General features: G+C 46.7%; 1 protein-coding gene across 1 annotated transcript; it reads right to left on the reverse strand.

The window, feature by feature from the left end:
* Positions 1-9,491: 9,491 nt before the first annotated feature.
* On the reverse strand, positions 9,492-12,766 carry DUSP28 (dual specificity phosphatase 28). Its single transcript, XM_077281769.1, has 2 exons — positions 12,425-12,766; positions 9,492-9,653 (listed from the first exon to the last, which is right to left on the reverse strand). Exons 1-2 carry the CDS (start codon positions 12,764-12,766, stop codon positions 9,561-9,563), a joined length of 435 nt encoding a protein of 144 aa, XP_077137884.1. The 3' UTR covers positions 9,492-9,560.
* Positions 12,767-14,255: the final 1,489 nt, after the last annotated feature.

Here is a 14,255-nt window from a genome sequence, read left to right on the forward strand (position 1 = left end):
AAACCCTATAAAAATCCACGCTGGAGATTCAAGAACCCCCGAACCGTCTAACGGTCCGGGGGGAGAACACCAGCCCCCTAGAGCTTCCAGCAAAGGTCAGGATACAGATAGGAACAAGCTGGACAAAAATACCAAACAAAACAAAAGCAAAAAGCAAAGAAGCAGACTTAGCTTGAAAAACAGGAACCAGGATCAGAGGACAAGAGCACAACAGATTAGCTCTGATTTCAACGATGCCAGGCATTGAACTGAAGGTCCAGGGAGCTTATATAGCAACGCCCCTGAACTAACGGCCCAGGTGAGGATATAGGAAAAGACAGACGCTCCAGAGTCAAATCACTAATGACCACTAGAGGGAGCAAAAAGCAAAATCACAACAGTACCCCCCCCTTAGTGAGGGGTCACCGAACCCTCACCACGACCACCAGGGCGATCAGGATGAGCGGCATGAAAGGCACGAACTAAATCGGCCGCATGAACATCAGAGGCGACCACCCAGGAATTATCTTCCTGACCATAGCCCTTCCACTTGACCAGGTACTGAAGCCTCCGCCTGGAGAGATGAGAATCCAAGATCTTCTCCACCACATACTCCAACTCGCCCTCAACCAACACCGGAGCAGGAGGCTCAGCAGAAGGAACCACAGGCACAACGTACCGCCGCAACAAGGACCTATGAAACACGTTGTGGATAGCAAACGACACAGGTAGATCCAGGCGAAAGGATACAGGATTAAGAATTTCCAATATCTTGTAAGGACCAATAAAACGAGGTTTAAATTTGGGAGAGGAAACCTTCATAGGAACAAAGCGGGAAGAAAGCCACACCAAATCCCCAACACGTAGTCGGGGACCCACACCGCGGCGGCGGTTGGCAAAGCGCTGAGCCCTCTCCTGTGACAACTTCAAGTTGTCCACCACAAGATTCCAAATCTGCTGCAACCTATCCACCACAGAATCCACCCCAGGGCAGTCAGAAGGTTCCACATGACCCGAAGAAAAACGAGGGTGGAAACCAGAGTTGCAGAAAAACGGCGAAACCAAGGTGGCGGAACTAGCCCGATTATTAAGGGCAAACTCAGCTAACGGCAAGAAGGTCACCCAATCGTCCTGATCAGCAGAGACAAAACACCTCAAATAAGCCTCCAAAGTCTGATTAGTTCGCTCCGTCTGTCCATTAGTCTGAGGATGGAAAGCAGACGAAAACGACAAGTCAATGCCCATCCTACTACAAAAGGATCGCCAGAATCTGGAAACGAACTGGGATCCTCTGTCTGACACAATATTCTCAGGGATGCCGTGCAAACGAACCACGTTCTGGAAAAACACAGGAACCAGATCGGAAGAGGAAGGCAGTTTAGGCAAAGGAACCAAATGGACCATCTTGGAGAAGCGATCACATATCACCCAGATAACAGACATGCCCTGAGACACCGGAAGATCAGAAATGAAATCCATGGAGATATGTGTCCAAGGTCTCTTAGGGACAGGCAAGGGCAAGAGCAACCCGCTGGCACGAGAACAGCAAGGCTTAGCTCGAGCACAAGTCCCACAGGACTGTACAAATGACCGCACATCCCTAGACAAGGAAGGCCACCAAAAGGATCTGGCCACCAGATCTCTGGTGCCAAAAATTCCTGGGTGACCTGCCAACACCGAGGAATGAACCTCGGAAATGACTCTGCTGGTCCACTTATCAGGCACAAACAGTCTGTCAGGTGGACAAGAATCAGGCCTATCAGCCTGAAATCTCTGCAACACACGTCGCAGATCAGGAGAAATAGCTGACAAGATAATACCATCCTTAAGAATACCAACAGGTTCAGCGACTCCAGGAGCATCAGGCACAAAGCTCCTGGAAAGAGCATCGGCCTTCACATTCTTTGAACCTGGTAAATACGAGACAACAAAGTCAAAACGGGAGAAAAACAATGACCAGCGGGCCTGTCTAGGATTCAGGCGTTTAGCAGACTCGAGATACATCAGATTTTTGTGATCAGTCAAGACCACCACACGATGCTTAGCACCCTCGAGCCAATGACGCCACTCCTCAAATGCCCATTTCATGGCCAACAACTCCCGATTGCCCACATCATAATTTCGCTCCGCAGGCGAAAACTTCCTAGAGAAAAAGGCGCAAGGTCTCATAACAGAGCAACCAGGGCCTCTCTGCGACAAAACGGCCCCTGCTCCAATCTCTGAAGCATCCACCTCAACTTGAAAGGGAAGCGAGACATCAGGCTGGCACAAAACAGGCGCCGAAGTAAACCGACGTTTCAACTCCTGGAAAGCCTCCACGGCAGCAGGAGCCCAATTAACCACATCGGAGCCCTTCTTGGTCATATCCGTCAAAGGTTTCACAATGCTAGAAAAGTTAGCGATAAAACGACGGTAGAAGTTAGCGAAACCCAAGAACTTCTGAAGACTCTTAACTGACGAGGGCTGAGTCCAATCAAGAATAGCTCGGACCTTGACTGGGTCCATCTCCACAGCAGAAGGGGAAAAAATGAACCCCAAAAAGGGAACCTTCTGTACACCAAAAAGACACTTTGAGCCCTTGACAAACAAAGAATTTTCACGCAAAATTTTAAAGACCATCCTGACCTGCTCCACATGCGAGTCCCAATTATCAGAAAAAACCAGAATATCATCCAGATAAACGATCAGAAATTTATCCAGATAGTTCCGGAAAATGTCATGCATAAAGGACTGAAAAACTGAAGGGGCATTAGAGAGCCCAAAAGGCATCACCAAGTACTCAAAATGACCTTCGGGCGTATTGAATGCGGTTTTCCATTCATCCCCTTGCTTAATGCGCACAAGGTTGTACGCACCACGAAGGTCTATCTTGGTAAACCACTTGGCACCTTTAATCCGGGCAAACAAGTCAGACAACAGCGGCAAAGGATACTGAAATTTGACAGTGATCTTATTTAAAAGCCGATAGTCAATACAAGGCCTCAAAGATCCGTCCTTTTTAGCCACAAAAAAGAATCCCGCACCAAGAGGGGAAGAAGACGGACGGATGTGTCCTTTCTCCAGAGACTCCTTGATATATGAACGCATAGCGGTATGTTCAGGTATCGACAGATTAAACAGTCTTCCCTTAGGAAATTTACTGCCTGGAATCAAATCTATTGCACAGTCACATTCCCTATGAGGAGGCAATGCACTGGACCTGGACTCGCTAAAGACATCCTGATAATCAGACAAGTACTCCGGAACTTCCGAAGGCGTAGAAGAAGCAATAGACACAGGCAGGGAATCCTCATGAATACCACGACAGCCCCAACTAGACACTGACATAGCCTTCCAGTCAAGGACTGGATTATGGGTGTGTAACCATGGCAGCCCCAAAACAACCAAATCATGCATTTTATGTAGAACGAGAAAACGTATCACCTCGCGGTGTTCAGGAGTCATGCACATGGTAACCTGTGTCCAATACTGCGGCTTATTTTCTGCCAATGGCGTAGCATCAATACCCCTAAGAGGGATAGGATTTTCTAATGGTTCAAGAATAAAACCACAGCGCTTAGCAAATGAGAGATCCATAAGACTCAGGGCAGCACCTGAATCTACAAACGCCATGACAGGATAAGATGACAGTGAGCAAATCAAAGTTACAGACAGAATAAACTTAGGATGCAAATTACCAACGGTGACAGGACTAACAACCTTAGATATACGTTTAGAGCATGCTGAGATAACATGTGTAGAATCACCACAGTAGTAGCACAAGCCATTCCGGCGTCTATGAATTTTCCTCTCATTTCTAGTCAGGATTCTATCACATTGCATCAAATCAGGTGTCCGTTCAGACAACACCATGAGGGAATTTGCGGTTTTTCTATCACATTGCATCACATCAGGTGTCTGTTCAGACAACAACATGAGGGAATTTGCGGTTTTGCGCTCCCGCAACCGCCGGTCAATTTGAATAGCCAGGGACATGGTATCATTCAGACCTGTGGGAATGGGAAAACCCACCATAACATTCTTAATGGCCTCAGAAAGGCCATTTCTAAAATTAGCGGCCAGTGCACACTCGTTCCAATGTGTCAGCACGGACCATTTCCGAAATTTTTGGCAATACACCTCAGCCTCGTCCTGGCCCTGAGACATAGCCAGCAAGGCTTTCTCTGCCTGAATCTCAAGATTGGGTTCCTCATAAAGTAAACCGAGCGCCAGAAAAAACGCATCAATATCAGCCAATGCCGGATCTCCTGGCGCCAACGAAAAAGCCCAATCCTGAGGGTCACCCCGTAAGAATGAAATAACAATTTTTACTTGTTGAGCAGAGTCTCCAGACGAACAAGGTTTCAGGGACAAAAATAATTTACAATTATTCCTGAAATTCCTAAACTTAAATCGGTCTCCTGAAAACAGTTCAGGAATCGGAATCTTGGGTTCAGACCTAGGATTTCTGGTAACATAATCTTGTATACCCTGCACACGAGCGGCAAGCTGGTCCACACTTGTAATCAAGGTCTGGACATTCATGTCTGCAGCAAGCTTAAGCCACTCTGAGGTAAAGGGGAAAAGAAAAAAAAAAAAAAATGAGAGAGGGAAAAAAAAAACCTCAAAATTTTCTTTCTTATAATCCCACTTCTGCAATGCATTAAACATTTAATACTGGCCTGGCATACTGTTATGACCCCAGTGGACAGGGTCTCAGAGGAACGTGTAAGTCTGCAAGATACAAAAATCCAGCTCATAGGGCTGTGGTAACTGGGTTGACCAAATAGCTACTCCTAACGCCAACACTAGAAGTAGCCGGGGATCATGCCTACGGTGATCGCTAGATGACTCGCGCCAGCCGGAGAATCTAACTACCCCTAGGAGAAGAAAACAAAGACCTCTCTTGCCTCCAGAGAAAGGGACCCCAAAGCAAGATACAAGCCCCCCACAAATAATAACGGTGAGGTAAGAGGAAATGACAAACACAGAAATGAACCAGGTTCAGCAAAGAGAGGCCAGCTTACTAATAGCAGAATATAGCAAGATAACTTATCTGGTCAACAAAAACCCTATAAAAATCCACGCTGGAGATTCAAGAACCCCCGAACCGTCTAACGGTCTGGGGGGAGAACACCAGCCCCCTAGAGCTTCCAGCAAAGGTCAGGATACAGATAGGAACAAGCTGGACAAAAATACCAAACAAAACAAAAGCAAAAAGCAAAGAAGCAGACTTAGCTTGAAAAACAGGAACCAGGATCAGAGGACAAGAGCACAACAGATTAGCTCTGATTTCAACGATGCCAGGCATTGAACTGAAGGTCCAGGGAGCTTATATAGCAACGCCCCTGAACTAACGGCCCAGGTGAGGATATAGGAAAAGACAGACGCTCCAGAGTCAAATCACTAATGACCACTAGAGGGAGCAAAAAGCAAAATCACAACATCCCAACCCTAACCATAACCCTAACAACAAGCCTAACCCTAACCTCAACACGTCCCTAACCCTAATCTTAACCCTAATTCCAACCCTAACCCTAATTCCAACTCTAACTCTAGTTCCAGCCCTAACCCTAAGGCTATGTGCCCATGTTGCGGATTCGTGTGCGGATTTTTCCGCACCGTTTTTGAAAAATCCGCAGGTAAAACGCACTGCATTTTACTTGTGGATTTACTGCGGATTTCCAGTGTTTTTTTGTGGATTTCACCTGCGGATTCCTATTGAGGAACAGGTGTAAAGCGTTGCAGAATCCGCACAAAGAATTGACATGTTGCGGAAAATACAACGCAGCGTTTCCGCACGGTAAAAAATTAAAACCTCACATTTATTAATGTTGCTAAAACCAAGGAAAATCTAAAATCATGATGAAAAAGGGTTAAAAGAGAGACACCGGATCTACGCGTTTCGACCAATATCAGGGTTCAGAGCGGTGAGCTTGAACCGCGTAGACCCGGTGTCTCTCTTTTCCTCTTTTTTTCATCATGATTTTAGATTTTGCCTTGTTTTAATAATATTAATAAACATGATACTTTAATTTCACCCACAATTTTTTTTTTGCATGTGCTGTTACCGCATTCATTTTTCCTGCTATGCATAAAGGATCATGGGATGAATGTGGGAGGGAAAATAAACACCAGGCCTTATCTCCTTTGGGGCAAAACTCATCAAGACAGTAAGGAGCCAGTTTTAGCTTTCCCCATTGTCTTCTATATATACTATTTATTGCAAATGTTTGTCACTATTGCCAATCTGTGTTCATGGCAGAGGCGAATCTAGGTTTTCCTGTACTCAGGGCAAAAACTCAGTTTGGTACCCCCTCTGGTACACAGTTTAAGCAGTTTGAATAGTCATCATGTGACCACACCAATAAAACCATTTTCTTTTTAACGGCCATTGGCTCGATTTCGAGCCATGGCGACTTGATGGATGAACAAGCTATGGGACGATCGATATCTTGTGCAAGTCTAGATAGGTCCACCAGGGTGTTCTCTGCCGTTATCTTGATAGCATCAAGCCATCAACTTGCTGGTCTTCCTCTTCTTCTTGTTTTCTGTATTCTTCTGACAATGATGTCCTTCTCTATTGATTACTCTCATCCAGGGGCGTAACTACTACAGGTGCAGGGGTTACAATCGCACCCGGGCCCTGGAGCCTAGGGGGCCCTAAAAGTCCCTTTGGCCTATATAAAAAGACTATTGCTATTAAAGATTTAAAATATTTGGGGGCCCCATTGGAGCGTTCGCATCGGGGCCCATGAGTTTCAAGTTACACCACTGCTCTCATCGTATGATTTGTCCAAAGTAGGTAAGTCGTAGTTTGGTGATCATTGCTTCAAATAACATGTCTGGCTTGATTTGTGGCAAAATTAATTTGTTTGTTCTTCTTGCCAGCCTTGGTATTGATAACATCCTTCTTCAGCACCACATTTCGATGACGTCGATTCTACTTTGGTCTTAAACGTCCTTTCTTTGTAATCCATTAAAAAACAGGTCGCCACATGATGAGCGGAAAATCTGACTCATTTCTAGCGCACAAAATGCCTTAAGTCATAATACTATTTTGTTGTTCATCATCAGCGGGATCTGGCACTCACTGCAATATGGTAGACAACGGTAAGGAGATACTGGGAGTTGTTAACAGCCAACATCAGACTGCAGACTAAAAGGGAACCACAGTACTGATGAAATGTAGTCAGGGGCACAAATAAACATTTCCATATAGGTACCTAATTGGAATTCTCTTTTTCTTTTCTTTTCCATTTTGTCCAGCTGCCATGATGACTTTTCACATCCTCAGCTCGTCTCTGCAGACTTCTTTCTTTTCCATTCCTCTGCAGTAAAATTGTGTCCTTAAAAATAAAAGTAACATTATAAGGGTACGTGTCCACGTTCAGGAAACGCTGCGTGTTTGACGCTGCGTGGGGCCGCAGCGTCAAACACGCAGCGTCCAGATGTTCCAGCATAGTGGAGGGGATTTTATGAAATCCCATGTCCACTATGCGTGGAAACACGCATCCATCGGGCCTGCGACTCCGGACATGCTGCGCGTCTTTTAAGATCGCAGCATGTCCGTGTTCCTTGCAGCGACGCTGCGCCACCGCAAGGAATAACACAGGGCCCTATGCGAGGGGTGCGATGATGCCGGATGTGTGAAATGAACACATCCGGCATCATCGCGTCCCAGAAGGGGGCGGGGCTTAGCGCCGAGCGGGTTTGCCGCTCCGACGATACCGCCGGCCATCCTGATCGTGGACACGTACCCTAATTGTCCTGAATAAAAATATCTGCTCAACACTGTGTCCCTGAATAATTGCCCTTACTGTGCTCCCTGCACAAGACATTACCTCCACACTATCCCTCTTTTGGTAAATAGTATTCACACTGTCCTATCATTTCCATGTTGGGCCCCCCCTTCACACTGTCCCCTCACAGTTTCCTCCCTGTTCTGCCCAGTCTCTATACTGTGCCTCCTCCTCACACTCCCCTTTCTGCATACAGTCCCCTCTATGCTGTGTGCTGTGCAATCACACGGTCCTCACATGCTGCTCCTTCTGTATACTGCCCTTACACTTTTATCACTACTTACTGTCCCCTCACACATTTCTTCCCCCATATTGTGCCCTCACATTCCCTCCCATAATCCCATACTGTCCCCTACACACTATTCCCCTCTTACTACCCCCTCACACTTCGCCCCACACTGCACTCTAACTTTTCCCATATATAGACAAGTATGACAATCAATCATGGTATGCTATTAATTTACTGCACTTTTAATTTTACTGCACTCTAACTTTTCCCCCATAATCTTCCATCACACTTTTCTCCCCCATACTGCCCCTTACACTTTTCATTCCCCATCCTATCCCCTAACATTCTCTCCCCAGTCAGTCACCTCACATTTTTCTCCACCCCCACTGTCCCCTCACACTTTTTCTTCCCTTACTGTCAACACAAACTATCCTCCCATATTGTCCCCTCACAATATTCTATTCCCATAGTGTCCCCTCATACTATTCCCCCTCACACTATTCCCCCCCACCCCATACTGTCCCCTCTGACTTTACTCCACCCCATACTGTCACTTCACACTTTTCTCCCACAATATTGTCCTTTCACACTTTCCTCCATACTGTCACCACAAACTTTACCATATACTGTCTCCTCACACTATCCCACATATACTGTACCCTCACACTTCCTACTGCTCATATTCTTTCCCCTCACACTCTGCCCCTCAATAACATTCTTGTTTCTTTGGCTCAGTTGGAGCACTTACCTGCCCCCTTCCTCTGTGGTGTAAGAGTGAAGTCGGCAGCATGATCAGGAGACCTGATGCCACTGCTGACATCATTCAGCAATGGCAGTGTCGACATTCAGATGCAGCAACCTGGGAGACAATTCAAACCCCTACATTAGTCTGCCCAATGGTGCCCCAAGCAAATAGTACCCTGGTCAAATGCCCCGCCTGACCACCCCTAGTTACGCCTCTGGTTCATGGAGCCTTATATTGACAATAAGAGTCTCTATGGCTCTATGATATGGAACACGATTGCACAGCTTTATAGTACAGCTAGTTTATTGAGATATTTTCCCCAAAAGTAAAAGATTAAACAACAAAATTATAAAAAAGAACAAATTAGAAATGTTAGTGGCGTCCATGCCAGAAGCCACAGAATGACCAGCGCATTATTCCCTTTCCTTTTATAAAGGCTCATCTTTTGTAAAACAATTTCAGTCCAATATATAAACACAATACAATCAAATACTGAAGGATAGTATGTGATTGTATTTTTTACATTATAAGAATAATCCAAAACTGATCTTGCCCACACTACACACATGTGCAAAGGCATTAATTGAAGCATCTGGGCGCCAATAATAATCTCGACCAAGATACCTCCATCTAGGATAGACCATTTCCAAAGTCTTGGGGATCTATCGTAAAACGTTTTGAAGGACAATACTCGTATCAGGTAAAATTTCTATGATAGTCTTTGACTATCCACAGCTAGGCCTGTGGTTCTTTACATCTTCTTACAATGGAATTTCTGGTTGTTCAAACCCTCTAATGTCATTCATGCTATAAAACAATTGTGGACTCAATGGTTTTGTTGTAAAGATTTCTCATATGATTCCAACTGCGACCAGAACCCTTCATTTGGTTCTATGGATGGTCGCACTGCTTTAACCATCTGCAAAAGAAGAGAAAATAATAGCATATTTACTGTATATGAGATTTCTAAAGTGGTTGTCCCCTCTTCTAACAAAAGTTTATACTTACTCTATGTGCAGACTTCTAAATCCTGACAGTGTGCAGTGTGCATCTGCATACCTCCGACTAGATGTGCCTTGCTACTCTCAATACAAGTGAATGAGAGAAGCCGAACATGTCTAAACTGCATGTGACCATATGTATGCAAATCACATACTTGTGGTCAAGTGACTGTCTGCTCTTGCTGGCAGTAACAGTTAATCCTGACAGTGTGCACACCACACGCTCTCAAGAATCAGAAGTCTGCAGTTATGTATAGTAGGAATGATCTGCTGTACTATAACCAGCCCACGGAAAAGTATGGAACTATTTTTAGTATACAGGATATGTAAATACATATACGTTGTTGAGTGGAGTAAAACATCTGTCATCATTAATTAAAAGGGTTGTCCGCTACTTACATATTGATATACTATCCTTAGGATAGATCATCAATATCAGATAGGGGTCTGACAATAGGCACCTCTCACAATCAGCTCTTTGCAGTGCTAGTAACGGCCAGATATAAACAGTATATGCAGCTGGAACAGTACATTGTTAGTGGCCATTCTCAGGTGCAGCGCCCCAGAGTCCTGGTCGTTGCAGTATTGTCGCTCTTCCACAAGGGGGGTGATGGTACGTCTGATGGCACTAAAGGAGTTCACCTGACGAGGTATCACAGTCACACACTACACTTCACACTCCGGCCACCAGGGGGAGCAAAAGGTTCTATGTATTAGGCCACTCCTCACACTCTGGTAAAACTGGGAGTCAGATAGGAAGTTAGGGAGAAGCTGACTGGGTTCTGCCCAGGTAACATCTAGTGAGAGGAGAGCGTTGCTTGGGAGGACTCAGGGAGGTCCCTGTCAGGGGTGGGATCCTGACAGTGGCCTAGCATGAGACGGATCGTTACGGAGCCGCGCCTGCACCTCATTGCGGCGGCATCCTAAGAAAGGACACGAAGCGAAGTATTTTGTGGAGAAGTGAGAAACGAGATCACAGCACAAAGGAGATAGAACCAGGAGGAGTCGTGCCCCGAGATCGGCAACATCCTACTGAGGCGCGTAGCCGGCGGCCGGAACGCCGAGGGAGTAATAGGCTCTACGCATTACTTTGAACTACGGCAGGGCAGTTAACTCTAGGTTGGCTGTCTCACCTTTACACCTAATGAAGACAACGGAGGCAATAGTGGGAGAGGGGCGTCTCTAGGGTCCCTATAAAATAACTCCAGGCCTACCCCGTCATACGGGTGCGTCCTATCCAAACCATCTGGGGGACGGAGAGAGAGAACGGAAACATACACGACAGTTGTGAGGACTATCCCGTGGTGTTCAGCAGGGAGGTACTACAACACCCAGGTGCTAGAAGGTAGGCACTGATTTCCACCTGCAAAGGGAACTCTGGATGTGCCTTCGGACCGGCTGGTCTCAACCAGCCCTGTTAGCAGTGCTCTGGATTGTGGATGCCGAAGCCACCAGTAAAAAGGTAAAGAGACTGCAACCCTGTGTCCTCGTCATTTACTGCGACCTACACCATCACCATCTACTCATCAGGGGAAGCCCTGGGGACATACTTCACCTGTGGGAAGTTACACCATCTAGCTGCCATTCCATCACCCCAGCGGACCCCTAGCAGCGTCGGTCACCCTGACCGAACACCACAGGTGGCGTCACGAACACTTGACAAACTCTCACCTACACCTTTAATTGGGCGCCCCTTAGCAGGGCCACAGACCGGGTCGGGCCACCGTGACATCCCGAGAACCGAGACCGAGGGACCCGGTACCGAGTACCCAGCTGCCCTGCGTTTGGGGGCCGCTCCACAGGCACTCCAGCTTAGCTCCTATTCACTTGTATATAAGCTCCAATGTGATTCTGATTGGATATAATTGGGCTTTCACAAGAGAAAAAAAAAGGACTGGAGAATTAATAGAAATGGAGGTGGCTGTCATGAATAATACTGAACAGCATCGAGCAGCTTGCAGTGTATTGTAGTATCTGCAAGCTACAGAAGAAAAATGGAAAACAAAATTTACCTAAAACCAAATGTACAAATGTTTAGCTCCACATAATATAACCAGTGCACTAAAAAAACACAAAGGTGTAAATGCAGTAGTTTTTCACATTATATAAGGGAATAACTATGTATGCATTCTCATTATTAAATTAAATAGGTTATAAATGGTGAAAGTTATTGAATGTAAAACTATTCTTTGTGGAATAGTATAATTTGATGTCAGGAAAATGAACACTATAAGGCTGCGTGTCCACGTTCAGGATGGCTGGCGGTATCGCCGGAGCGGCGAAGCCGCTCGGCGCTAAGCCCCGCCCCCTTCTGGGACGCGATGATGCCGGATGTGTTAACTGTACACATCCGGGATCATCGCCCCCCTCCCATAGGGCCCTGTGTTATGCCTTGCGGGGACGCTGCGTCCCCGCAAGGTGTACGGACATGCTGCGATCTGAAAAGACGCGCAGCATGTCCGGAGTAGCAGGGCCGCCGCGTGCGGGTTTCCACGCATAGTGGACACGGGATTTCAAAAAATCCCCTCCACTATGCTGGAACATCTGGACGCTGCGTGTTTGATGCTGCAGCTCTGCGCAGCGTCAAACAAGCAGCGTTTACTGACCGTGGACACATACCCTTAGGTTAGTAACAGCAATAAAGTAGTGGACTCTCAACTCTTCACAGTTAATAATGAGATAGCCCTACCTGGAAGGCGTCCTTAAGTGACATATTCCTGTGTTTTATTAGGTAGGCTATACAGATTGTGGCAGAACGACTTCGCCCATGTTTGCAATAGACCAGGCACTTCCCCCCATTTTTTATAGTGCTGTCTATCAGCGCCACACATTGATCAAAATAATCGGAGATGTTCTGCAGTGGATGATCAAACACAGGGATACGCAGGGCGTGGATATCAAAGTCTGGAAACGGCTGTCTCCTGGAAACGTTGATGACGCAGGTCACACCTTCTGAGAGAAGATCCTTTTTGCAGGCCGCTCTAGCATTGCTGATCATCAAGGAGTCTGTCACTTTAAAAAGCTCTGACATCTCTCAAGATTTCTCTGGATCAAGTCAAGAAAATCTATATAAATCAAGTTATTAAAAAGTCATGATGAAAAACTGCAAATTCTTCTTGATCCTGTGAATGCACCTCTGACTTCAGCTATCTGCTGGCCGAGTATTCTGGGGATATTTTAAGATCCTGACTTCTGACAAGTGGCCTGAGCTATAGAGAAGGAGCTACTTGATAAAAATAGACAGCAGGGCAGTGTGCACATGAAGTGTCCGAGGGCAAGGCCGCCCATGCATATCCATGATCTGGCCCAGCAAAACCTCCACACTCAGATTTCATCTTAACAAACGTATCTTTACTGTTATACATTGTTCTTAACACAGCAGAACACAATAATAGACAGTACAAAGTATGCTTATTCACAGAGATAACGTGTAATAACAAACTGTCCCTCACTGTCCCTATCCACACGTTACCAGTTCCTTTGCTCCAAGAGGTTATCTTCCCACGTCGCAGGCCTGTCGGTCACAGCAGGGAGACGCTCCAGCCGAAGAGAAAAAAGGAATTAAACAAAACTTTGTCTCTCAGTTCCAGACTGTAGTCCTTGGGGTTCAGCAGGTAAGGGTGGAATGTTCGGCCTCTCAACAGAGGACCCGCTTACAGTTCATGGGCTCCAGAATCTGTGGATATGTCACCGCTGAGTGCTCCGCAGTGTGGGAGCTGGGAACAATCTGGATGTCAGCTTCCAAGAGAGAGAGGTCATCCAGGCAATCTTTTATATCGCATCTACAGGAGGACGCCAGTACACACAGACTTCTCTCTGCACCCAAAAGTTTCCCGGGCTCTCTTTTTTCCTCCCCTTCCTGTTCACATGACACAACAGGGGGAAGTTTAGCCAATACAGTTTGTTTCTCTGTAATCACATTCGGCATAGGTATAACTTCTGGCCACATGGGGGCATTGTCTGTCACAGATTCTATGTCAATGATAACAGAACAGTCACAGCCGGCCAGCTCACTACACGCCCCCCACTCAATGGTTGGCTGTCCCTGTCAACGACTGACTCCAGGGCGGCGATGGCTGTGGAGGTTGTAGGACCCGGCTGTGAAGAGGGCCACACATATTGGTCTCTGTAGGACTGTCCCGGGGGCACTCCTGCGGTGGTCCTCGCTGTCCGCCTAACGGGTGCTAGTCTCTCTCCCCGATCAGTCACCCCACTCTCCGCCCCAGTTGGTAAGTCAGTCGAGGAGGTAAGGGGTTCAGACGCGTCAGTCAGGCGAGCAGGGGTAGGGATGTCTTCCAGCCCTACATCCCCGGTATCGGTGTCTCCCACAGTATTAGTGATATCCGTCTCTCTAGGCATTATAGGAGGGGAGTCAGGCTGAGAACGACAGGGGCGCAACATGTTACGGTGCAGGGTGCGGAGGCTGCCGCTGTCTCCGCCTTGTACTTGGTAGACGGGGCCACCAGGGTACGGGTGTCCAATTATTCGATAGACTTCGGTCTCCCACTTGGGCCGGAGTT

The sequence above is a fragment of the Ranitomeya variabilis genome, chromosome 2, assembly GCF_051348905.1.
Source record: "Ranitomeya variabilis isolate aRanVar5 chromosome 2, aRanVar5.hap1, whole genome shotgun sequence".
NCBI classification, from domain to species: Eukaryota; Metazoa; Chordata; class Amphibia; order Anura; family Dendrobatidae; genus Ranitomeya; species Ranitomeya variabilis.